The sequence below is a fragment of the Daphnia carinata genome, chromosome 6 (genome assembly GCF_022539665.2).
Source record: "Daphnia carinata strain CSIRO-1 chromosome 6, CSIRO_AGI_Dcar_HiC_V3, whole genome shotgun sequence".
NCBI classification, from domain to species: Eukaryota; Metazoa; Arthropoda; class Branchiopoda; order Diplostraca; family Daphniidae; genus Daphnia; species Daphnia carinata.
In genome coordinates, this window is record NC_081336.1 from 2,588,382 (window position 1) to 2,610,349 (window position 21,968).

The 21,968-nt window shown below is 40.7% G+C and overlaps 3 protein-coding genes and 2 long non-coding RNA genes across 9 annotated transcripts; 3 read left to right on the top strand and 2 right to left on the bottom strand.

Annotated features, from left to right (window-relative positions):
• The first annotated feature begins 69 nt into the window (after positions 1–69).
• Positions 70–6,697, top strand: LOC130690466 (uncharacterized). Of its 2 annotated transcripts, none has more exons than XM_057513463.2 (24): positions 70–430; positions 494–631; positions 869–948; positions 1,015–1,185; positions 1,260–1,489; positions 1,552–1,827; positions 1,901–2,222; positions 2,285–2,603; positions 2,666–2,819; positions 2,885–3,238; positions 3,307–3,414; positions 3,480–3,577; positions 3,651–3,829; positions 3,917–4,203; positions 4,271–4,456; positions 4,524–4,567; positions 4,633–4,785; positions 4,859–4,978; positions 5,043–5,255; positions 5,317–5,496; positions 5,561–5,713; positions 5,778–6,018; positions 6,091–6,270; positions 6,350–6,697. In XM_057513463.2, exons 1-24 carry the CDS (start codon positions 365–367, stop codon positions 6,478–6,480), a joined length of 4,383 nt encoding a protein of 1,460 aa, XP_057369446.1. In that variant the 5' UTR covers positions 70–364; the 3' UTR covers positions 6,481–6,697. The 2 variants fall into 2 exon arrangements, with proteins under 2 accessions (XP_057369446.1, XP_059351799.1); XM_059495816.1 differs by having other exon boundaries at positions 5,320–5,496.
• A 2,347-nt stretch (positions 6,698–9,044) lies between these two features.
• On the bottom strand, positions 9,045–10,315 carry LOC132088028 (5-hydroxytryptamine receptor 1B-like). Its single transcript, XM_059495590.1, has 2 exons — positions 9,622–10,315; positions 9,045–9,502 (listed from the first exon to the last, which is right to left on the bottom strand). The coding sequence occupies exons 1-2, from the start codon at positions 10,313–10,315 to the stop codon at positions 9,045–9,047; spliced, it is 1,152 nt and encodes a 383-aa protein (XP_059351573.1).
• A 1,855-nt stretch (positions 10,316–12,170) lies between these two features.
• Positions 12,171–15,229, top strand: LOC130690484 (uncharacterized). 2 transcript variants are annotated; one of them, XM_059495818.1, is made up of 7 exons: positions 12,171–12,384; positions 12,514–13,012; positions 13,160–13,423; positions 13,528–13,866; positions 13,942–14,331; positions 14,408–14,624; positions 14,682–15,229. In XM_059495818.1, the coding sequence occupies exons 3-7, from the start codon at positions 13,326–13,328 to the stop codon at positions 15,024–15,026; spliced, it is 1,389 nt and encodes a 462-aa protein (XP_059351801.1). In that variant the 5' UTR covers positions 12,171–12,384; positions 12,514–13,012; positions 13,160–13,325; the 3' UTR covers positions 15,027–15,229. The 2 variants fall into 2 exon arrangements, with proteins under 2 accessions (XP_059351801.1, XP_059351802.1); XM_059495819.1 differs by lacking the exon at positions 12,171–12,384 and having other exon boundaries at positions 12,457–12,597; positions 12,667–13,012.
• A 1,033-nt stretch (positions 15,230–16,262) lies between these two features.
• On the top strand, positions 16,263–18,749 carry LOC130690510 (uncharacterized). 3 transcript variants are annotated; one of them, XR_009001027.1, is made up of 5 exons: positions 16,263–16,593; positions 17,220–17,317; positions 17,407–17,529; positions 17,805–17,982; positions 18,139–18,749. It is a non-coding gene; the product is annotated as an uncharacterized LOC130690510 (long non-coding RNA). The 3 variants fall into 3 exon arrangements; XR_009001026.1 differs by having other exon boundaries at positions 17,805–18,749; XR_009001028.1 differs by having other exon boundaries at positions 17,809–18,749.
• A 2,648-nt stretch (positions 18,750–21,397) lies between these two features.
• On the bottom strand, positions 21,398–21,968 carry LOC130690514 (uncharacterized). The gene is made up of 3 exons (XR_009001033.2): positions 21,858–21,968; positions 21,694–21,795; positions 21,398–21,641 (listed from the first exon to the last, which is right to left on the bottom strand). It is a non-coding gene; the product is annotated as an uncharacterized LOC130690514 (long non-coding RNA).

Below are 21,968 nucleotides of genomic sequence, written 5' to 3' on the forward strand. Positions count from 1 at the left end.
AAGCACATTGCATCAACAAAATAGTAACGAAGTCGAAACAGAGAACTCCATGGAAGGGTCAAAAGTCAAAGTTGAGTGCTGAGTCTGATGATCAACCAGATGGTTTACATCAGCTCTCAAAGAGGCTGAAAAATGTGGTTTGTAAACGTCACGCATGTATTGAATTTCAAGTGCAGTCTTGGGTTCAATAACAAGAAAAAAACCCATGCAGCTCAGCACCCGTCTGGCACGACGCAACACTCCACGAGGATCCTTTCCTATCAAAGAAAGTGTATCATTGCTGGTTTCTTGCTGTGTACAGACAGTCTGATTTGAATTTCCATCCAAAATACTTTCTTTTTGTGCCGTTTTTGTGTCGAGTGAAATGACAGCGCTTCGCGTCACTTTTCAGCTCTTGATTTTATTCATTTGCGTGCCATTTCATCTGTGCGTAAGTTTAACTCCTATGACTTTAATAATGTTTAAATTACTGTAATAGCTCTTTTTTTTATAGATCATTGATTGGACGCAGCTGGAACAAAAACGATCGGTGGTGACATTTAGCAACGGCAATGTTCTTTCGGCTGAAGTTCCTGGTGAACCGAATGAAGGCCGTGATTCTTCCGCAGACAGCAGGCCACGTCAAACTTTGGTAACGTACTATAACTTCAACTGAATTCCAGCCTATTATCCCTCAAAACCGGTTGCAGTAATCGCTTTTTCTACGTAATTTGGTTCATCAGTTCTCGTTATCAATGTAGCTGGATGAAAAACTGATAGGCGTAACTGAATTTTCGACTTTAATGTGCAGTGACCGTTAATGGTTTTACACGAACTGGGCTGCTATTAAGCTGTTTATTTAAAGTCGTTCATATTTTTTGCGGCATAGGTCGTCCATCCAGGGAAGGCTAAACCATCCGCCAATGTGGATAATGTATCCAGTGAGCCTGTCACGACGAGGTCTTCACGGTAAATTTGAAAACATGGTAATGCGAACAAGATCTATCGCTCATTGTATATGGTTGTTTACTGCAGAGTCTTGACTCCTCCACCGACGACCACACCGAGACCATCATTCAGCAACTATTACGATTCTGACGGGTGCATATTTGCCGTAGAAACACCCTCCTTGAATACGCAAAATGAAGCCGCGGCCAATCTACCGACAACCACGCCCAGAAGCAACGCAGTTTCTATTGCTCAACGGTATTTTTCTAGTCCTATTAAGAGAATACCAGATTACATATTCAACTCACATCTGTAATTGTTTATGTTACAAGGGCTCCGTTTAGAACGACAACGACAACAACAACCACGACGATGAGAACTACAGCAAAGTCTTCAGCCTTAGGTTGTCCTAAGCAGAATGGATTATTCCCATTTGATGGTGATTGCCGAAAGTTCATTAACTGCTGGAAAGGTCGTCCACATCTCCAAGTTTGTGGTGCGGGAACGCTATTCAATGCTGCCACCAATGAATGTGATCACGCCAATAAAGTAATTTGCCAAGGTAATGTGAACAACAACCAAGTATTTTACCACAAATCTCTGATTATATAATGTGATTGACAGTGGGTAGATCAGCACCAGGTACAACACCTCCATCGAATGGTCGCCGATCTCCAACACCAGCAGCTGTGACGACGACATCAACAACAACTGCTGCGCCAGTTCCGTTATTAAAAATATCTTGCCCTCAGCCTAAAGGATTTTTTCCTCATCCGCATGATTGCAAAAAATTTATCAACTGCTGGATGGGTCGTCCAGCGGTGCAGGTGTGCGGAGAAGGAACACTTTTCAATGCAGCTGCAAGGGAATGCGACCACGCGGCCAAAGTCGTCTGCTTAAGTACACATAATCAATCATTTATATTAATTTGAAAGAGAGCACAAAACTGACACTGTTACAATTCCAAAATTAGCGAATTTAGGAATGCCACAGACTCTGCCCAACCATAACGATCCTGGAAACACATTTTTTGCATCGGCTGAGAACGCGCGATCGTCAAGGCCGGCAGCCCCGGCGAATAATCTTGAATCGTCTTTGTCTAAACCCCGATTCCAGCCGCCATTGTCGCCGGATAGCGGCCAGGTTATGCGTCTCCGGGGAGGAGCTGGACCCTGGGAAGGTTATGTGGAAGTGCGTGGAGGTAAAGATCGACCTTGGGGTCATGTGTGCGATACGTCCGATAGTTGGACTATACAAGAAGCCAGCGTCATATGTCGCCATCTAGGTTTCGTCAGGTAGGAATTCAATCGTTCCAGTAAATATTGGATTTTTAAAAAATAATATTTCCGTTTCATAGAGGAGCTCAAAAGTCCATTCAAGGATTGGAGTTTGGTCCGTTGACAATGGATAAAATTTTGATCGAAAAGGTGGAATGTTCGGGTAGTGAGGCCAACATCACTGGGTGCAAAGTGGTTGTAGGTTCCAATTGCCCTTTTATCCATGAGCAAGTTGTTGGGGTACGATGTCATCGAGATCCTCAATCATTGTGCGCCAAAGACGAACATTCTCATGGCAATGCCTGTTACAAACTAATATCAGACGAGATGAGCACCCGTGAAAGGGCTAGATCGTTGTGCGAAGAAACCGGAGGAAGCTTACTTTACATCCACTCCCAAGTATTAAAAATTGAGTACCTTTTTTTGATTCAGTGAATTTATACGCTATTTATTTATATCAGGTTGAAAATGATTTCATTTCCGAATTACTTACGAGCATCGCTCCATCGATTACCAAGGTGCATACTGATGGAATGGCAATCAGGGCTCTAAGAAAAGATTTATTGGTGTGGGAACACAGTGAGACCGCTATGAACTTTACTAAATGGTGGCCAGGTATAAAATGCTTTTTAATAACTTTACAGAACGATTATTAAGACATTTATATGTCCCAACCATAGAATGGGATAGATCGAAAACGGGCAATCCAGCTGCAAAAGCTACCCCGCAGTGTATGATTCTAGTGAAACGTTTCGAGTATCGCAATCAATGCGCTACTTTACCGTATTTTTTCTGGACGCTGGGCGAGTGCGACATCGCTGCGGCTGCCGTGTGCAAGAAAAGCCCACGTGACATTGGCTGTGTCGTTGGAAATGGGGCCGATTATCAAGGAATGGCCAATGTCAGCAAAACAGGGATGCCTTGCTTGGCGTGGAACGATCCTCGTATTCGACACGTGTTGGCTAAACCATCACGAGCTGCTGTCGCAGTGTTGGATAGTGCTGGAGCCAAATCTTCTGTAACGGCTACTTCGGGTAAATTACAGTTGATTCAATTTAACCTCATTCTGTGTTATGTAATAGTTCTTGAACCAATCACGCAGGCTTGAAGCATAATTTCTGTCGAAATCCGCATGGAGAAGCGAATCCATGGTGTTTTATCTCACCTGTGGAAATGGAATACTGCGACATACCAAAGTGTCACGTTCAAGGTGAGCAAAACTGAAAATGTGAAACAACCAGTTCCTTAACTAACCTGTCTTCTTGTCTTCTATAGAAAGAGAAGCGGTGCTTGGAAATAAATGTAAAGCTAATCAATATAAATGCAACACGGGAGAGTGTATTCCAAACACTTGGGTTTGTGATGGAGCCATTGTAAGTATTGCGTTTCACCCGAATTGGTACAGCCACTAAGAGAAGGAGGTGACATTTCAATTATAATTTGCAGGATTGTGAAGGTGGATCGGACGAAGATTTGTGCGTTCAACATATCAATGATTTCACCAAACGCCAAAATGAAACCATCCAGCGTCACGACATAGAAAAATGGATGAACACTAATCTTGAGACGTGCGCCAGGCGATGCGCCGAAGCCAAGAGCTTCACCTGTTTATCTTTCAATCATTTGTAAGTTACATCGTTTCTCGATGTTCCTGATCAATTATGATTCATCATATTAACATTACTGATAATTATATTACTGTTCCCTGTTAGTGAGGCCCAGTCGGAATGCGTTTTGAGCGACAGCAATCGAGGGCTGTCGGGACACATGATTCATTCGCCCGGCTGGACTTACTACGAACGAAAAGTTTATTCCATCGACTGCGAGACCAATCGTTTCGAATGTCCCAGCGGCAAATGTATCAATCAGACGTCGGTGTGTGATGGAAGGGATGACTGTGGCGATCGGTCCGACGAAATAGTTTGTCAATCCCAACTAGATTTCCAAGTTCGACTAGTTGGCTCCAATAAGACGAACGAAGGCCGCGTAGAAGTCAAAGGTTTAACTAAATCATTTTTCTTTTGATTATTATTGTACAATTTGATTGCATATTGATGTGTTTACAGTGTTCGGTCAGTGGGGAGCTGTCTGTGATGACCATTTCAGCGCCAATGACGCCAATGTAATATGTCGTCAGCTGGGATTCCCCTTAGGAGCGAGCCAGGCTCTTTCCCACTCCACTTTTGGGCCGGGCTACCCCATTTTGATGGACGACGTCAAGTGCAGGGGAAATGAAAGCTCTTTGGCTGACTGTATGCTTCAAAATATCCTTCTTTATCAGGTGGACAAATTAATTTTTATTCATTAAAATGTATGTAGGTCCATTCGCTGGTTGGGGAGTTCACAACTGTGCTCCTGAAGAGGTGACTCTAATAACTGAAATTATTATTTTATCTGTACAATTTCATTTCAATGATTTCTTTAACAGACTGCAGGAGTCAGATGCATTTTGACAGAAACAACGTGCACTGAAAATCAATTCAAATGTGAAGAGACAGACGCTTGCATCGCCATCGATTTTCTTTGTGACACAGTCGATGACTGCGGAGATCATTCGGACGAAAATCGGACCCGCTGCGATGTGCGTATAAATACAATAAAAAGTTTTCTTCCAGCCACCTCGATACAAAATAAGTAAGCATTGTTAACTTTAGTCTGAACTGCTGGTTCGATTAGCTGACGGACCTGATCAGTTTTCCGGACGCGTCGAGATACGTCGAAGTGGAATTTGGGGTACCATTTGCGACGATGATTTTGGCCCAGAAGAGGCGGCGGTATGTTCATTTTTAACTAAATTTTAACATGTCAATGTTTTATTTTGATATCTTATTAAATAAGGTCATCTGCCGAATGTTGGGTTTTCACGGGCCAGCTCAAACGTCTAAGAGTAGCAGCTTTGGCCCAGGTAAAGGACCCATCTGGCTGGACGAAGTTGCTTGTGGTGGAACGGAAAACACTCTAATGGAATGTTCCCGATTACCCTGGGCCAAACACAATTGTCGTCACTCTGAAGATGCTGGCGTTCGTTGTTCTCACCCCAGTACCAGCAGGGTAGAGTTACTTGTATTTCTTTCCTGAAATGGAAGTAATTTTAAAGTTTTCTGGCCGCCAGGAGGTACCAACAGATGAAACTGAGACGACAACTGTTAGTTCGCTGGTTGATTTAGTTCAGATAGGAGCTCTCCCCGTCAAATGTGGTCTGAGGATGGTCGATGACAATCCCATGGATCCATTAGGTCAGCCTAAAATAGTCAAAGGAGAGCCAACAAAACCCGGCGCTTATCCGTGGCAGGTGATTAAACAAAGAATACAGAATGTTATGCACACAACTTCTTTTTTTTTAATTAATGGAACAGGTAGGAGTACGAGTAAGGAACAGTGGACGAGGAGATAATCACTGGTGTGGCGCCACTATCATTTCTGAGCATTATATCCTGACAGCCGCCCATTGCATGGAAGACTTTCCCAAAGGTCTCTACGTTTTGCGAGTTGGTGACTACAATACTGAAGTATGAATTCGACGTCCAACCCCCGCCTAGAAAAATTATTTTGAAATGTTATATTTTTTAATAGGATAGTGACATTGAAGAGGATCAGTTCACTGTGGAGCGAATGCACTTTCACGAAGAGTTTGGACAGGGAGGACATTTGAATAATGATATTGCCCTTATCCGTGTCAAATCAAAAGGCAATCGAGGCATACGGTTCGGTTCGCACGTGCAGCCTCTGTGCCTTCCAACTCCGGAGACCGCCTACGTTCCAGGAACAAATTGCACGATTGCCGGATGGGGTTCACCTGGTCAACCTGGAGCAGGTTAAAACATTTGAAAAAAGGTATTCAGTTTAAATGTGATAGACTGATAATGTTGTTCGTGTGTTGTTCCAGCTTTTGCGATCAAGTTACAATCGGCCACTGTTCCCATTCTGCCGGATGAAACGTGTAAAGCACCTTACGTTTACGGTCCTGATCGTATCAAAGTAGGCATGTTTTGCGCTGGTCTTCTCGAAGGAGGTGTGGACGCTTGTCAGGGCGATTCCGGCGGTGGATTAGTTTGTTTAGTCGACGGTATGACCATTATTGTTTCACATCTTTTAGAGTAAATGGAGAAAAAAACTTTGGTTTTATTTTTAATTTCGTGCCATAGGCAAACCGACATTGATGGGCGTTATCAGCTGGGGTTTTGGATGTGGACGTCCTAACCGCCCAGGTGTTTACACACGCGTTGTCCATTATTTGCCATGGATATATTCCAAATTGGCTGAGACAAGTACTTGAAAAACTAGACATCATCCTTTTTGCCTGCTAATTCACATTTCTTCTGTATTTCTCATATTTTCGTACCAAGTATTTTTTATCGAAGCCTTTTTAAGAACTTGTAATTCTTTGTTTTTGCTACAGAATCTTATTTAATCCCTCGTTGTTTCCATTGCTATCCATTTTTCTGACGAGAACATCTCCTTTCTTTCCAAAGTATGCAAATGTTCTTTTGTTGCCATTAAAAATGTGCCAAATGATTCATTGGAGTGGAAAAAGAAGTACAGTTTATGTTTGGGGCCCATCGCGGGGGTAATGATTTGAAAATCATTTGCTATTAACCAAACTAAAACAAAAAAAAATGTGTTTTGCATGTTTTTCTACGTTTGGTTGGTTTCTGCTTTGTTTTCAAACCCTTCCTCTCGATGGGAGAACCCTTATTGGCCCTTACGGGCAGTAGAATCTTGTTATTTAGGGTCGGAACCGTGCCGAAGTCAGCAGTCGTAGGAGACAATGGAGACATCGGAAACATCGGAGACATCGTTACTGTTCAACTACGACCCTGAGATACCAACTAACTTTGTAAGTTATATTCAGTGTTCTGTATCAGTCAGCATATAAGAAAGAGTGAACTGCAATGGGGCCCTTGTGTTGGAGAAATATCCGTATTAGCCGCTATGTGTAGGTGTGTGCCTACTTTCAACTGTTATTTTCTTTATTTTTTACGTTACGTCAGGATATAGTGGAGCTGATGGATCAGATCAGTTCCTTCCCTGATGAAAAACGGTAAGAAATGGATTTCTTTTGTGTTGCCACAAGTAATATTTTGTTGTATCTTTTTCAATCACAGTAGACCACTAGCCCTACGGAAATAGACAGGCGGAACAATGACAACCTTTTCCTGCTTTGACCCGGATAAGTAAAGATCGACAGTATCGCTCATAAGAGGCTTGTCGGCTGCATGGGAGGAAATGGGAAAAGGGATTGGGTGCGAAGACATATGCATTGATTCAGCTGAAAAAAGACTAACGCTGAACCTTGTAGATCTTATCATGGTATTTTAAATATTTCTTACGTTAGTCCAGTCAAGCACTTAGCGAAACGAGAATGTGTGATAAAGTGATGTTCTGTAATTATTAGAGTCTGTAGGTGTACAACCTACGAGGATGATATATTAACATCCTTGGGGATCACTGCACCAGTATAGCAAGTTGGGAAGGTGAACATGTAGTCTTCGCATCATATGTCATTTCATTTCTTGGCATTTTCTCTGCGACGCATGTTACGGCATTCGTCTAAAATTCATGAAGACTTTAAAAAGCTTGCTGTTCAGGAGCTTGCATGGACCACTTTTGCTGATTCTTCTGAATCATTGAATGACAAATAAAATAATAACAGGCTTGGTGAATCCTGTGGAATAAACGTCACTCCGAGATATCTTCCTTGGATGGCCGCTAAACCGCTGGATGTTAGGGTACGATATCTCATCTTCTGTAATAACAATAGTAACCGAAATTAATTAAATTTTACCCAATTATGCAAGATCGAATACCTTCCGAAAACAAGGAGATGCCGGCAGAGCGAAGAATCCTTGGATCGATGTAGCGGAATGCAAGAAACAAAATATTTGTTACGTAATAGACCTCGACAAGTATCTTCGAGAGGAAACTAGAGCTTCACGGCATGAAACAACGCACCGTTATGACATCTAATGTAAGTCTTCAATTTTAAACACGTTTTACTATGGGCGTAGAGAGTAGCTTTGAATTATGGCCGAAACAAGATACTAAACAAGTTTCTCAAATCTCCGTTCGATGATTATTGCACTAGTACTACGGTAAACGCTGCATTACTTGCATGTGTCTTATTAAAATAGTTACATCACATTCTCGTTGTATGTTCAGTAAAGCTTAACGAGACCATATCATTCCTACGGCTGTCACGCGAAATGTCACACATGAAAAGAGCCTTGATTAGTATTGTATTCGGTTCATATCATTTTAAAACGGATATAATTATTGCTGCTCCGGTTACGGATCCCTGGGATATGATATTGCCAGTTATTGCTTTTAGTTTGCTAGTTGTATTGCGTTTAGAAAGGCAAAAGCCCGTCAAGTAGATATTGTTCTTCTCCAATTGTGCTGCTTTAGTTACCCTAGTGACATATCGTTCATTCTCACAAAAACAGATTTAAAAGTTTTGCCTGCACATCAAACGTGTGTATAGATATATCGATCGCAACCAGAAAATCAATAATAATGACACTATAAATTACGATACAAAAATAACAGCAATTTGATGTTGGTTGTTTTGGCCTGTTGTTTACACACTTTGAATACGGATAGAAAATGGAAAGCGACATAACAATGCTAGTTTAACAATTACCTACTAACATCTGATGCATAAACAAAAGGAAAAAGAGCAGCAGACATCAGCTGAATGCAATTTAAGATTCATTCTACAGCGCTAATTTCGTTACCATTTATACTTTCCAGAGATCGCCCACACTCATTGCATAAATTAGCAAGAGGCTACTGCGTCCGCAATCCTAGGGGAAAACATTTTGTGGCGGTAAAACAATTTTCCTAATTCTTTTGAATATGCATATTACATTTGTTTGCTAATTTACGGATGATGTGATAAAAGGCCCGCCGGAAATCGTGGCAGCTGATCATGTACATGAGTGGATTGTAGATGCTATGCAGCATGAATATATCCCACATATAAGTCCACAAGAGCAGAAAAGTATCACAATTAGCACCGAGTCGAGTGCACCAATACGTGGCAATAGCAAAGCAAGATAAAGGAAATGTGCACAGCCAAAATGGTAGGACGTTAACGGACAAGTTGAATGCGGCCTGGACTTCCAGTCGATTCACTTTTGAAGCCGCCCGTTTCCCGTAAATTCGTTGAAAGTTGAACTGGTTGTCGGCAGTCGATTGAGCGTTTTCGTTGAGCGGTTGTGTTGCATTTTGCGTTGTGCCAGGAATATCCGCATTCATGAAGGTAACTCTTTCTGTTGATAATGTGTCCATGCCCATCGCTGTAAGAATTTTGGAATTATTATTTTAGATGGAGAGTTTTAGGCTGGCTAAGTTTGTGAAAAAAACTTATGGAGAAGAAGATAATGGTTGCCAAGGAATTTCCAGAAAGTGCAATTACCGGAATTGAAGTTTGATGGCCGAACGGAAGAGTTAACAAATCTGACTGTGACAGAAGGCTGGCGATAACTTGGTAAATATCGTCGAATAACGGCCTTTGATTCCACGAAGATTAAAACATGTAGCATAACACAAATCAAACCCAATGTCACGTCCCATGAAAGCATCAAATTCAAGTGACTCAAACTGAAAGTGCAGGCGGAAATGGATCGATAGCCCATCCATAACGGACTGGTAAAAATGGCAAATGTCAAAATAGACATCACAAAAATAATCATCACCACCATTGGAATTGTGACAGTTTTCTTGTACCATTCATAACGAACTATCGACACGTAACGATCGATGGCTGTTAGTAGAAAACACTGTAGAAGAATCGAGTAATCCATTGGATAAAGTAAAACTAAAATTTGACATAGTTGTTGACTACGATAAAGGACGACAGTCAATTCCAGTGCGTATTCGAGCAAAGAGAGACACTCGAAGAACGAAATGGCAATCCAGAAAATGTGACGCGGATAACGTAACTGTCTCGAAGTGCTCACTACTAAGATGACGATGCAATTCAGAAAAGCCCCTACAGCGATGACCAAGGTGCGATAGAATTCCTGGCTGAATGAAAAATCTTGTTCCATGATCTGGAATTCAAACACGTTCAGCGATACATTTGTTGCAGGTGACGTAGGTTTGTCCATTGTATCGTAGTGACCATTGACTAGTAAAGTACCGTTTTCTTTTTTTATTACTAGGCTTCTTTATAACCACTTGTTTCCCATCGGTGGGACTGTCAGACGCGCATGCGCGGCAATCGTTCGAATGCAGTGCACCGATGGACGAAATAAGAGATGATCCAGTGAACTATTTAACAATAGAGCAATTGACAATGACACAAACTTCAATTTCTTTATATACTGTAGGTACGTGAAATTACGATTAAAGTTAGATGGGATTAATTCAATAATTGTTTTTTTGGTACTGCAATTTAGCTCCGAACCACACAATTGTCGACATTGGCTGTAACCCGGTGAGATGATTAAACGCAGCAGTGAGATCAATCTTCTTGTTGATAGCTCTCACAAAATGAAACAAAACTTCGCATCTCCAATACTCAAACGAAGTGTTGTACAAATGTGCGTTATGGCTAGCCAAATGAGCAGGAACTTGTCCCTGACGACCTTCTTTTACCTTTATATTCTTTGGGTGGTATGTTTAGGTAATATCTACGTCGACAAAGGGGCGTCTATAGGTCATAGACATTTACATTCTATACATTTTAAGAAAAATGATCGCCTATCCTCCACACACTTACCTGTGTTCTTGCATTTGAGCTCCAGAATTTTTAGGGGCGTGGAACGAAAAATTAGAATTGAAATCCAATCGTGCACTGAACAAGCACAGCAAGTAGCTTATTTCCTTGCATCCTACGGGTTTATGCAGGTCAGTAAAAACCCGAGATTACGTACTTGGTTTAAGTGAGTTACCCGATCTTTAATTTTCTCTTTTCATTCCAATGCAGACCCACTACAGCTGTTTTCCAGAGTAAAACCACATTTGATTGGATAGATGAGCTTTCCCGAAGCTGTCTGAAAACGCTGCAAGAAAAAAGACAAGAGAGGATTTCGTTCCAGCGCTATCATCTCAACTGGCCAGTTGAAGTAAAGCTTAAACAGTTCAGGAGGGACTCGTCAACGCCGTGAACAAGGCGAGTATAAATAAATGGATCTGAATAGATCTGATTAATAAGGATGGCTTTTCAGGGATTTAAAATTGAATTATTTATTACCTTCAACATTAATTACTAGTTTCCTATTCGTGTGTAGTGGATTATATAATTCATTGTAGAACTCTGTTTCTACTTTCTTAGAAACAGATGTTGACACATCCGTCGTATTATTTTTGGGTGGGCGTTGCGAAATGATTACATCCAAACTCGATGGATCGAACAATGACACGAGAAGCAATTGACCTTCAAAGTTTTTCGATTTTTTACAGTCTCAGGTAACTAAAAAGCTGTTAAGAGACATACGCTCTTTACTTAGCTTCCGTAAGATTTCAAAGTTAGCATGATTTGTAAGAACTGAGTGACAAGTGCTATTTTTGTCTGTTGCCTAGAGCAACCTGATCATTTCAAACAGCTCAATCAATGTCAAATAGCATTTACAAGAAGACGGGTAATACCGTGGGTAGGAATTTAAAGGTACCTCCCGGAATCCCCAAGCACAACGTGCTAGTATTATCAATGCTCTCTAGATTCAAAAAAGATAATTAAAGACTACTCGCAAGGAACCGAGTGCTTTATGTTTTGAAAAAAAAGCTCCTAAATATACCGTCGATCCGTTTACAAGCAGACAGATGCACTGCTGCGATTTTCACGATGCTTTGCTATATCCTTCAATCGTATTTAATTCATAAATCCTGCCGAGTAAAAAGCATCATGCTGCTTTTTCATTCTTCATTTCTTGCTTTGATATGAAGTTGAGCCTCTTGATTGAATATTCCATTTCTTCGTAATACTATGTTTTATAATGTATGTAAACTCATTCCTAGATACATGTTTCGTAAATTAAAGAGATTTACCGAGTGATGGAGACGAAACCCAGGTCTGATAGGACATCACGAACCTGTATCAGTGCCATAGAAAGAATTTATCGTTCGTCTTCCTTGATTGAATGGCGCAGCTGACCCCTGAATAACACAGAATGAACTTCCTTTATGCTGGACGTACACGAATGAAAGGATTTTGAATTGAGCATATGCCGAAATGGTATCAGAATAAGACCATTAAATATTTCTACCTAAATGTTTTCTAATTTATAGCATTTATTTTGATACTGAAAATAATCCCCGGTCGTAAATGATGGGCTAATGTACCTGCCGTTCGCCGACCCGTTAGTTCGATGGTTTGGTGCCTGTGTTAATGCGGATGATTCCAAATTTAATTCAAGTTGCGTGACGACGTCATCAAAAAATGTCGAAGGTGAACCGTGAGTTGCTTAAGCTAACTTCTTTTCTGCGGCTCTATTCTTTTTGCATAAAAAAAAAACAGGAAACTGTGAAGACAAAAATGTGGGTCGAATAAACAATTCGGCCGTTTGACACACAATGGGCAATTATTGCACCCACCTAAGGTAAATAGACTTTGTTATTTTTTTATACGCAACTAAAATATCTCATTTCGAATTAATAGTCTAATTTTGAAAAGACTATCTGCACTCGTTAGCATGTCTTATTGCTAGGGTCAAATGAAGAAACTGTTCGTCGTTAAAGCTCTCCTTCCATTTGCAAGTGGAACGAACTAACAAGAAATTCTTCTCAAAATTATAACACCCGTTTTTGTACCATCGGAAAACGCTTATACCTTGGGCATTCTGCGTTCATCAGCCTCTTTAAGGGTTAATATCAAACGTTGTTTTTTCTTAATCATAAAAGACAAGATCGTTCGCCTCCACAGTCAAAGGTGGCCTTGCGGCTATAACGGGCATACGATTTCGTCTTTATTTTAAAAGTTCCTAACAGATTTTTTTTTTTTTCGATTGTAGCCCAAGCGTTTAAACTCGCACTTGTAAAAAGTATAAAAGGAACTAAGAAAATGTTGCCCAATCTAAATAGTTTGAAAGCATTCAGGATATTCGGTTGTGTTCTGCTCTGCTCGTCTTTCGGGAAGAAAAGGGTCAATCAACAATCCCCTTACACAGGATTTGAAAAATGAAACGTTACAAATCCTTGAACTTACTTTTACTTCAAACGTTCTTTTTCTTCCTATTGTTGTCTGAAATGTTTGGTCTACCGCATTGCGTCAAAAGGTGAGAGTTTTAATAAGAATTACTTTGAATGCGAAGTCTTTATGTCACCGCCAAGAGAAGAGTTTGTTGATTTTTGTTGTGTTTTTCTATGATTTGTACCTCAGGGGGAAACGTCAGACGTCTGGTGGCGTCACTGAAGAAAAGCTTTCGGTGAAAAGCAGCGATTCCGGGAAGTTGGGCGATCCCCGCATCGTGAAAGACGTCGGGAAAAAACTGGAAAAGCCAAGATGGCTGGGCGGTGAACTCTACGTATCGAACAAAGAACACAAAAGAATTCTGAAAAATCTTGGAGCTCACTACAAGAAATCAATGGAACTGGCACAGAGTCTTTTAACGGACATCGTAGAGATATGGTGGCGCATAGAAGATACTTCCAAAGACGCTGATCCGATTACAGATGGCCCGGATTCGTATAACCTGGCTGATCTGCTTTTACTTGCCAAGTAAGATATTGTATTTGAAATTCAAAAATTGCTGTCCTAACAACATTATTTCTAAATGAATCATTAAAATTCAAGGGATAGCGGACTGTGCCATGAAACTCATACTCTACCGCCTTCTGACGATGAAGATAAACCGAAACCTATTGGCGGATCAGAGATCAACGAAACATTGTCGGAGAACGAAGACCCTCAATTAGAGAGCAGTTTAACTTTAAACACGACCATTGTTCAGCCACCGAAGAAAAGCGAAACGAAAGAAGACTTAGTGAGGCGTCTCAAATTGTTGGGTGATGAACTGGAACAGAGCGATCATGAATTACCGCCGAAACTTTTAACTGATTTCAAAGAGGCATGGCTTCGTATAGCCAATAAATCAAATGAGTTCTTCGACGTACGCATTCCTCAGTCCAGACTGGAAGAAGAAGATTTGAGAACTTACACGGCCCGGCTTTTATTCCTTGCCAAGTATTTTCTATTAAAAATGACATAGTTCCAGATTTAATGGATTTACTATTGTTTAACAAATTGAATTGCTCAAAAGTGATCGGCCGTGCGAGTCACCGGACGAAACGTTCTTCAAAGGCCATTGTCTTCTGCTCGGTCCGACTGATCATTGCCCAGAGAATATGGAGATGAATGACGGACCGAAGAACCAAGGATTTTGTGACTGCGCTCCACTGGATCCTGCCAAAGAAAAATCCGAACTTCGGGTTGTTTATTCAGCCCAGAAAAAGAAATGCTACTCACAAAATACGCAGGTATTTAATGTAATTTCATTTATAAAAAATAATTATCTTACGTTATCGTGATGTCAGGGTCCTTGTCCGAACGGGCAGTGGCTTGTACTCAAAAACAACGTTCCGCAGTGTGAAGAGAATTCCGGTGGATGTCCTACGGACGGTCGGCACGTCTATTGGAGTCCAGATGCAGGAGTTTTGATGACTAAAAAATGCTGGGAAATTGGAACGAAAGGACCGTGCGATCCGGATGAACGACTCCATCTGAGGCAAGACACTGGTGATGTTGAGGTATATTGCGATCGTAATTTAGTCAGCATTTCATCGTCTGTGATCATTCCGCCCGTTCCAGCTTATCGGGCTGCATGTCAAGCAGGTAGTTACCGTAAGCAACGATTGAAATGCGAACGGCCATTCTTGTAAAAGAAATATTCTGATGGAGTTTCTATCAAGTGATTCGTTTAAGTCTAAAAGCCAATCAAATAGCCGTTGCGTGTTGTTGGCATGTAATCCATTATCTAATCCTTCCATGCTGTATCTTAGGCAATGTAAAATATACGTCGTAGTTGGTGTCTGGGAATGTCTGCAAATAAAGAAAAAGCTATCGCCGTTCGAATTTACAACAACTTTAAGTTTCAATAACATTTGAGCAAAAAAGGGCGGAAAAGGAAAAAGGCTCACATTTTACGAAACGTAAGCCTTTTTTCTTTTCCCCTACTCGCACTTCGGGACGCAAACTTGCTCTTGTCTGTCGTCCAAAGTACCCGTCGCTGATACTTGACTTCGTAGTGTGACTTGACCACCAATCGCAGCCGAACCTTACAGCGTGATTGCAGCTGAATTGATTAGTGTTGTCTCAAGCCGGCTCTAAAAAGGGGCAACGGCCTGTTTGCCCCTTTCGACGTTGTTTCTTCGCGGACATTCGCCCATCAGACGACTGAATGACTTTGCTTTCGGCCGTTCACAAAGCCACTAGTCGTATATCACTAACAGAGTATCTCACGGAGACTTTGCCGAAGACAAGAAAGCAAGAAGACCAACACAAAAACTCACGCACGAAAATCGCACTCAACAAAAAACTCACTCGCAAAACACTTTTGTCCACTGGTTTCCTTTTCTTCCTTGCGTCAATTTGGTTGGGTACGTCCCAGTATCTGTTTTCCACTTCTTCGCTTTCCATGAATTAACAGTGTGACCTGAATAGCAACGCGTTACCATTGATCCTCTTTCGCCGCTGTTTTAGCAGACATTCGCCCATTAGACGACCGTGAAGAGATCGGCTGACGTCTGGTACCGTCAGCCACACAACACGGTTGTACTCACTGTCCAGAAACTGAGGAATTGCCAACCCTATTGGTTAAAGTAAAAATTATACTCACCTCGAATTTCAGTCTCTCGGCGGCGTCCGTATTTTCGTCCACCTTGGGACTCTTCGGGTAGGCGTGGGGTGAGACACCCACTCCTACCTAATGGAGGAATTGACGTTTTCATATTCCAATAATGCTTGGCATCCCTGTCTCTCCTATAGGTGATTTTGGTAGGTTGCACCTTCGATAATGATTCGATTGAGTTGCCAATTTTCGCCACCAGGTGCACTTTCACGGGCATCCCATGCCAGTTACGCGGCGCAATTCACGGTTTCTCCCGGCAGAGGATGGAACATCTGTCGATAGTTTCAGGCGTAGCTACTTTCAATGTTGAGCTATAATTTTCATGTTTTTTAAGGTTACCCAAACCCTTTTCGCAGACTTATTGCTCAAAAACATGATTCGTTTGGCAATGCCGAGAATATGGCCGTAGGTTACAACACTAAGAGTTTTGCTCGTTTTGTTCATTTGCCAGCTGGCTTCGTTTTAGAGAAGGTGCCGGTTTCTTTCAGTCTGTGTGTGTTTTTAGGATGTAGGCGTTCAATTGGTTCTTTTGTGTTGTGATTTTTGATCTCTACATTCTCTGAGTTAGATCTTGACAGAAAAAGGAATTGAAAATAATGGTACGTAATACCCCTTGTTTCCATTAGTTTGCTATGACATCGAGACGGTTTCCTGCCCCAGCATTATTTCGTATTACGCCATTGCAAATGAATTCTGTACATTTGCTGGCGTGGTAGTAAGTTGTGTTTTAAATTTAGTGCTTGCCATTGGCTAACTAAGTCCTCCCGGAATAAATTTTTGATTCATCGTTGATGAAAATCCAGCTAACTTGTTATGGCCGTGTGACAAGACATTTTTATATTATTGTTAAGAAATGCCTATCCCCTGTTGTTTTAATGCTATGGTTTTTTTCAAACGGAGTAGTTATTGAAAAGCGTTGATTTTGCACCCACTTTAAATTTGCTTTTCACGTGAGGGAGCTTTTTTGTTTTGGGTTTTTTTTTTCTGCTTGTTTGTAGTAATTGCGTTAAGTCTTTTAGTAATTGCAAGCGACCCAGCCCTGTGAGCAATTCTTTCACCCACCCCCGTCCATATTCTGGCCAACAATGTGACACTAGCAAGTGGTATGTCTGTGTGTATTAGTCCATTGTGGCTTCCTGAGATTATTGTTTTTGTTTGTCAAAAAAGAAAAAAGTTCCGTCAAAAATATCCCAAAATTGTTTAATGTTCTTGATATAATTTACAGGTGAAGTAGGAGACATACAGGAAAAAAAAATGCAGTCTGTTATTTCAAGGGAGGAATCTAATATACTCTTGCCCCCTTACTTGACGTCAACTATGCTGGTAACTGTAATTGTTTTCTACAGCTAAACATGTGCTAAAAGGTTCCTTTGTGGACTTCTTCTTGTCTTTCTGGACTTTGTGGATCTTAGTCTTCTTGGTCGATGTCTAACATTCGATTGCAGCGGGCTGCTGATCCCGTTGGAAGTATTCTTCTATTAGTCAGATGGCTAACTAAGAGGCATGCATTGTACTAAACTGAATGGCAGAAGTAGGTAAATCACCTCGAAAGATGCTTGATTTTTATAACGTGTTGCCATTTCGCTCTTTTTTTTCTAAGAAGGCCTTATTATAGAAAATGTTGAGAATGAATTGGTAAAGTCTAAAGTCCATGCTACTAGCACAAATCAAATATCAGTTCTCGTATTGGCGAGCGTGATGTCATGCATGCTAAGTGTAATTAACGCCATGGATTTACTCATTTATTGGCAGATTCACTACATATATTATATACCCATATTTAGACTAACAATTTCTACATTTTGCCCAGTTAGGTTCATGATGAGCTACCACGAAGGCTCGGGACACCAGGCAATTGCATTATTTATGGATACCCAAAAGAAGAGTAGACAAGGAATAATTACGGCTACGATTTCATGTTCGGTGATCCCGTAATCCTTCAAGCTCTTGCGGATGTATGGATTTTGATCAATTATACCGATGCGTAGGTAAATGTATGATACATTACCTATAAATTGCAGACGACCAGGACCTAGCAGACCCGTCAATCCAAAATCGGACACGGCCGATTTTTTTAATATAAGGATTTATTAGACATCAACGCATTTATCTTTTTTTGATTTTCTATTTTTACTTGAATGAAGAAACATCGTCTAACCTAAAGCCAAAATCGCCGTACCACGAGTTCCACAGAAGAATGGTGTTCACGTCAGTGTTCTCTAGAGTTGACATTCCTACACGCTCACCAACACCCAGCTGACGATAATTGCCATCAACGTCTCGTTTCGTACGCTGTTTCACGAAAAAAACATTGAATAAATAGAAGAGCCACAACGGGTAGATACCGCAGTGACGATTCGGCCGATGAAACAACGTTCGAAGTGTACGAATGTGCATTCTCGCTCTACATCATGTGCACGCAAAGCATAGCCTGCGTTTAATAGCTCAAACGCGTTCTTCTGGAAATGGAACCAACATCGGTTAACATCGATGGCTGTTGCCCTTCTAAACCATGTTGAAAAACCTGGGTGCTACTGGTATTCTTTTTCACTATTATTTAATAGAAACCCCTGCTGAGATTTCTATTTTTATATTATTACTTTTTAAAAGCTGCCCAGACTTCTTTTTTGTACAATGTACACCAAATTGCCTTCCACTGTTTAGTAGCCTATGCTAAGAGGAATATGTCCAATGTGGTGAAAGCGTATGTTGGAAACACAAGCAATTTGCATTCTCTTAATATTGCAATACAACATTAAACTACATGTAATGAACCCTATCTTGCTAATTGTAAACCGTTTGTCTTCGCTTGTTTTCAGTGTAATATCACACTACATCAGCATTCTCATACTATTTCGACAGTAAAAGCCGACAACTTTTACGAAGTTCTAATAGTCCATACTGAAACCCGCAACAAAACAGGCTACATGCCATAACGACGAATCTGTGCAAGAAAAAAGAATCGCATTGTCGGGATTCTCACACAAAGAGGGGTAGAATTGATGGGTCAGGAGAGAAAACTCCAAAACTTGGCATCTTTTAGTCAAAATTCTTGTTTATCTTTTTAATTATGGTAACAAATTATTCGCTCTGCCAAAAATTTTATAGAGATTAGACTTTCTTTTCTTCGTTACTTCCGGCTTACTTCTTGAAAATTTGCATAAAAGGCAACCAGGCATTGCATACGACATAATCTGCATCCGTAAGGCACCTTAACTGAAAAACCAATTCGATTATGCATTAAGAGTGTGTAAAAATATTCCAGAATGTCTATCGTACAAGGTTTTTAAAATCTTGGTTGCTTCGCTTTTAAAACCCAAAAGATTGAATGCTACCGTCGTCTGTCATGTCCGCCATTAGCTACGCAAACATGTCAACATATTTGCTCTGTTGTTTTTTAAAGTTTTTCTCTTGTTTTGTGCATCGTTATCAACGAGTAAGTAACATACGATCATTATTTTTATCCAGGCACTACTATTGTGCTATATTGTTAGAATTAGGAAAATGGAAGCCTCTTATGTTAACCATCAATGATAGTATGAACACAGAAAGCAAGCAAGTCAGTTCCCAGGTCGTGCTTTGGAAAATGCAGTCTTCTGGTTTTTCTAGTGTTAAATGTCCCCAGCTCTTCATCGGAGCATAGCAAAAATTTTTCGGCAACGAGTATTATTTGGCAGTGAGTCTCACATAGAATGGTTAGTAGACTTAAAAGGATTGGCCCAACTGTTTGAATCGAGCCCACCAGTTGAGCTATCACACTTTAACTTATCTAATTTTTCATCTGTATCTAGAGAACTAAATGGTTTATTAACCTTTTTCTTTTTTGCATTCAATATCGTGACTTCTGTTCTACTAGTATTTCTTTGTTTGAACTTCTTGAATCTTCATTCAACTAACAAAGCTTTTGACAACAGTTTGTGACAAGCTCATGTTGAAAGGTGATTGAAGATATGGAACATTTGAGTACTGTTCAGCAAAAGATTGCTTCTTAAGGAAATGTTATTTTATGGAAGTAGTATTCCCTGTGTTTATTCAGTTTCATCATTATGGTTCCAGTAATCCTAGGAAATTACTCGAACTAGTTTTCATTTTTTTTTTTAACTTGTCATTTTTGATATACCTGCGAACCATAATCATTATTTGATCCCCTTTTTAAAAATTCTTATGTTGTTCTTTTATCTAATTTTTTTTACATCTGTTCACAGGGTACAAAAAGAAAGTCCTGGAAGTCGCCGCATCATCGTCTTTGTCTTCAACATCATCTCATCGCCGTCTTTCCATCTATCATCGGCTCGTTACCGTCTTAAAGCCGTGTTCACCTTCGTCACCGTCTCAACTTTGCATTCGCCATATTTTGCCACCGCCATCTTCACCTTCGCCGTTTTCGCCATCGTCGTCTTCACCTTCGCCGTCTTCGCCATCGTCGTCTTCGCCATCGTCGTCTTCACCTTCGCCGTCTTCGCCTTCGTCGTCTTCGCCATCGCCATCGCGGTCTTCGCCATCGCTATCGCCGTGATCGCTTTTGCCTTCGCCATCGCTATCGCCGTGATCGCTTTTGCCTTCGCCATCGCTATCGCCGTGATCGCTTTTGCCTTCGCCATCGCCGTCTTCCCCTATGTCTTTGCCTTGATCATCGCCCCATCGCCGCTGTTGCCTTCGCCATCGTATCTTCGCCATTCGCCTTGGTATTGTTTTGTTTTGTTCTGTAATGTATAAGCTAACCCATTGGCTGCCACCCCGTTTGCTCCCATTTTTTTTGTAGTTTTTAGGGACCTGGGCGCTGTTCTTCCCACGGCCATGGGGGGAACAGTCGCCGATGCGCCTAAAGGCACAAAGGCCTTGTGTCTTTAGGCGCATCTGAGGCAATGCACCAGTAGGGACTTCTCTTTGTCGGCACGGTAGATAGATTCCTGGGGTGTGCATTCCCGGAATGGTTTCTATCACCGTGCCAGCCCGGACTTGTCTGAAGACAAGTCCCATCTTGTTCGCGATCCTTCAGACGCGATAGTAGCGACTGTAGTTTACGCAACCTACGGGTTGCTTGGCTTGGCAGCCAATGGGTTAGCTTTATTTAAGTGTTTGTATTTTTGTGTATATGTTTATATGTATGTACTTATATGTAATTTATGTGATATATTTTGTAAAATAGTGGAGGAATTGTTTGGGTGGAGGTGGGACAATAAAAATAATTCCAATGTTACTTACTATTTTTGTTTATCATTTTACAATATAAGACATTTTCTAATGACAGAAACTTTTATGTAACTAGTTTCATGTATGTTTCACTGGATTTCAAGCCATCAATTAAGAATGTTAGTAAACATCCTTTTTACAATTCAACAAAGAAATTTACTTAGTCTTTGAAAAGAAGTACTGTAGAACCTTCAAACCCACAACTGACAATCAATTTTTGTAAATTTAAATTTTCAGTGACTTTGCCAATGTGACGTGTCAACTCAATGTGTCCCAATTCAACTGACTTGTAAGGAGCTTGAAGTTCTTTGTTTCTTGCACATAAGTAAATTTTTAACCAATACAAAAATGATATTCGAAATCTTTTATTACACTGTTGAGAGAACATTGATGTCTTTCTTCTCAGTCACAGAATGATTATGCGGCCCCACAGCATCAGGTACATCCCAAAGACCTGAAAGTACAATTACAATATTTAAACTTTTAACGATAAGTTACAATGTTACCTAATGGCACCTGCAAGAATCTAGGGGATCTAATTGCCAAACCAAAATGGATGTAAGTGCCTAATGGAGATGAAAAAGGTGGTGTAAAGCCAAACCATGCTCCTTTAAATTATTTAGGACATAGTGGAACAATGGCTTTTTAAAATGAGTTTTTGACATAATACCGTTACTTGGCATAGATTTCTTTCACATATCCAGGTTAAAAAAAATACGAAATTGGTGGTGAAATTTTAAGAACAGAGCCGTTCTTTTAAGCTACTATCCTCAGGTCCGAC

Excerpts from the sequence above, each read along its gene's own strand:
- LOC130690484 (XM_059495818.1), top strand. The coding sequence starts at position 13,326 with ATGAAACGTTACAAATCCTTGAACTTACTTTTACTTCAAACGTTCTTT. Across the intron at positions 13,424-13,527 it reads CTACCGCATTGCGTCAAAAG|GGGGAAACGTCAGACGTCTG; the intron begins GTGAGAGTTTTA and ends TTTGTACCTCAG. Across the intron at positions 13,867-13,941 it reads GATCTGCTTTTACTTGCCAA|GGATAGCGGACTGTGCCATG; the intron begins GTAAGATATTGT and ends TTAAAATTCAAG.
- LOC132088028 (XM_059495590.1), bottom strand. The coding sequence starts at position 10,315 with ATGGACAAACCTACGTCACCTGCAACAAATGTATCGCTGAACGTGTTT. Across the intron at positions 9,503-9,621 it reads GCCATCAAACTTCAATTCCG|CGATGGGCATGGACACATTA; the intron begins GTAATTGCACTT and ends AAATTCTTACAG.
- LOC130690466 (XM_057513463.2), top strand. The coding sequence starts at position 365 with ATGACAGCGCTTCGCGTCACTTTTCAGCTCTTGATTTTATTCATTTGC. Across the intron at positions 1,186-1,259 it reads GCAGTTTCTATTGCTCAACG|GGCTCCGTTTAGAACGACAA; the intron begins GTATTTTTCTAG and ends TTATGTTACAAG. Across the intron at positions 4,786-4,858 it reads AAAATCGGACCCGCTGCGAT|TCTGAACTGCTGGTTCGATT; the intron begins GTGCGTATAAAT and ends TGTTAACTTTAG.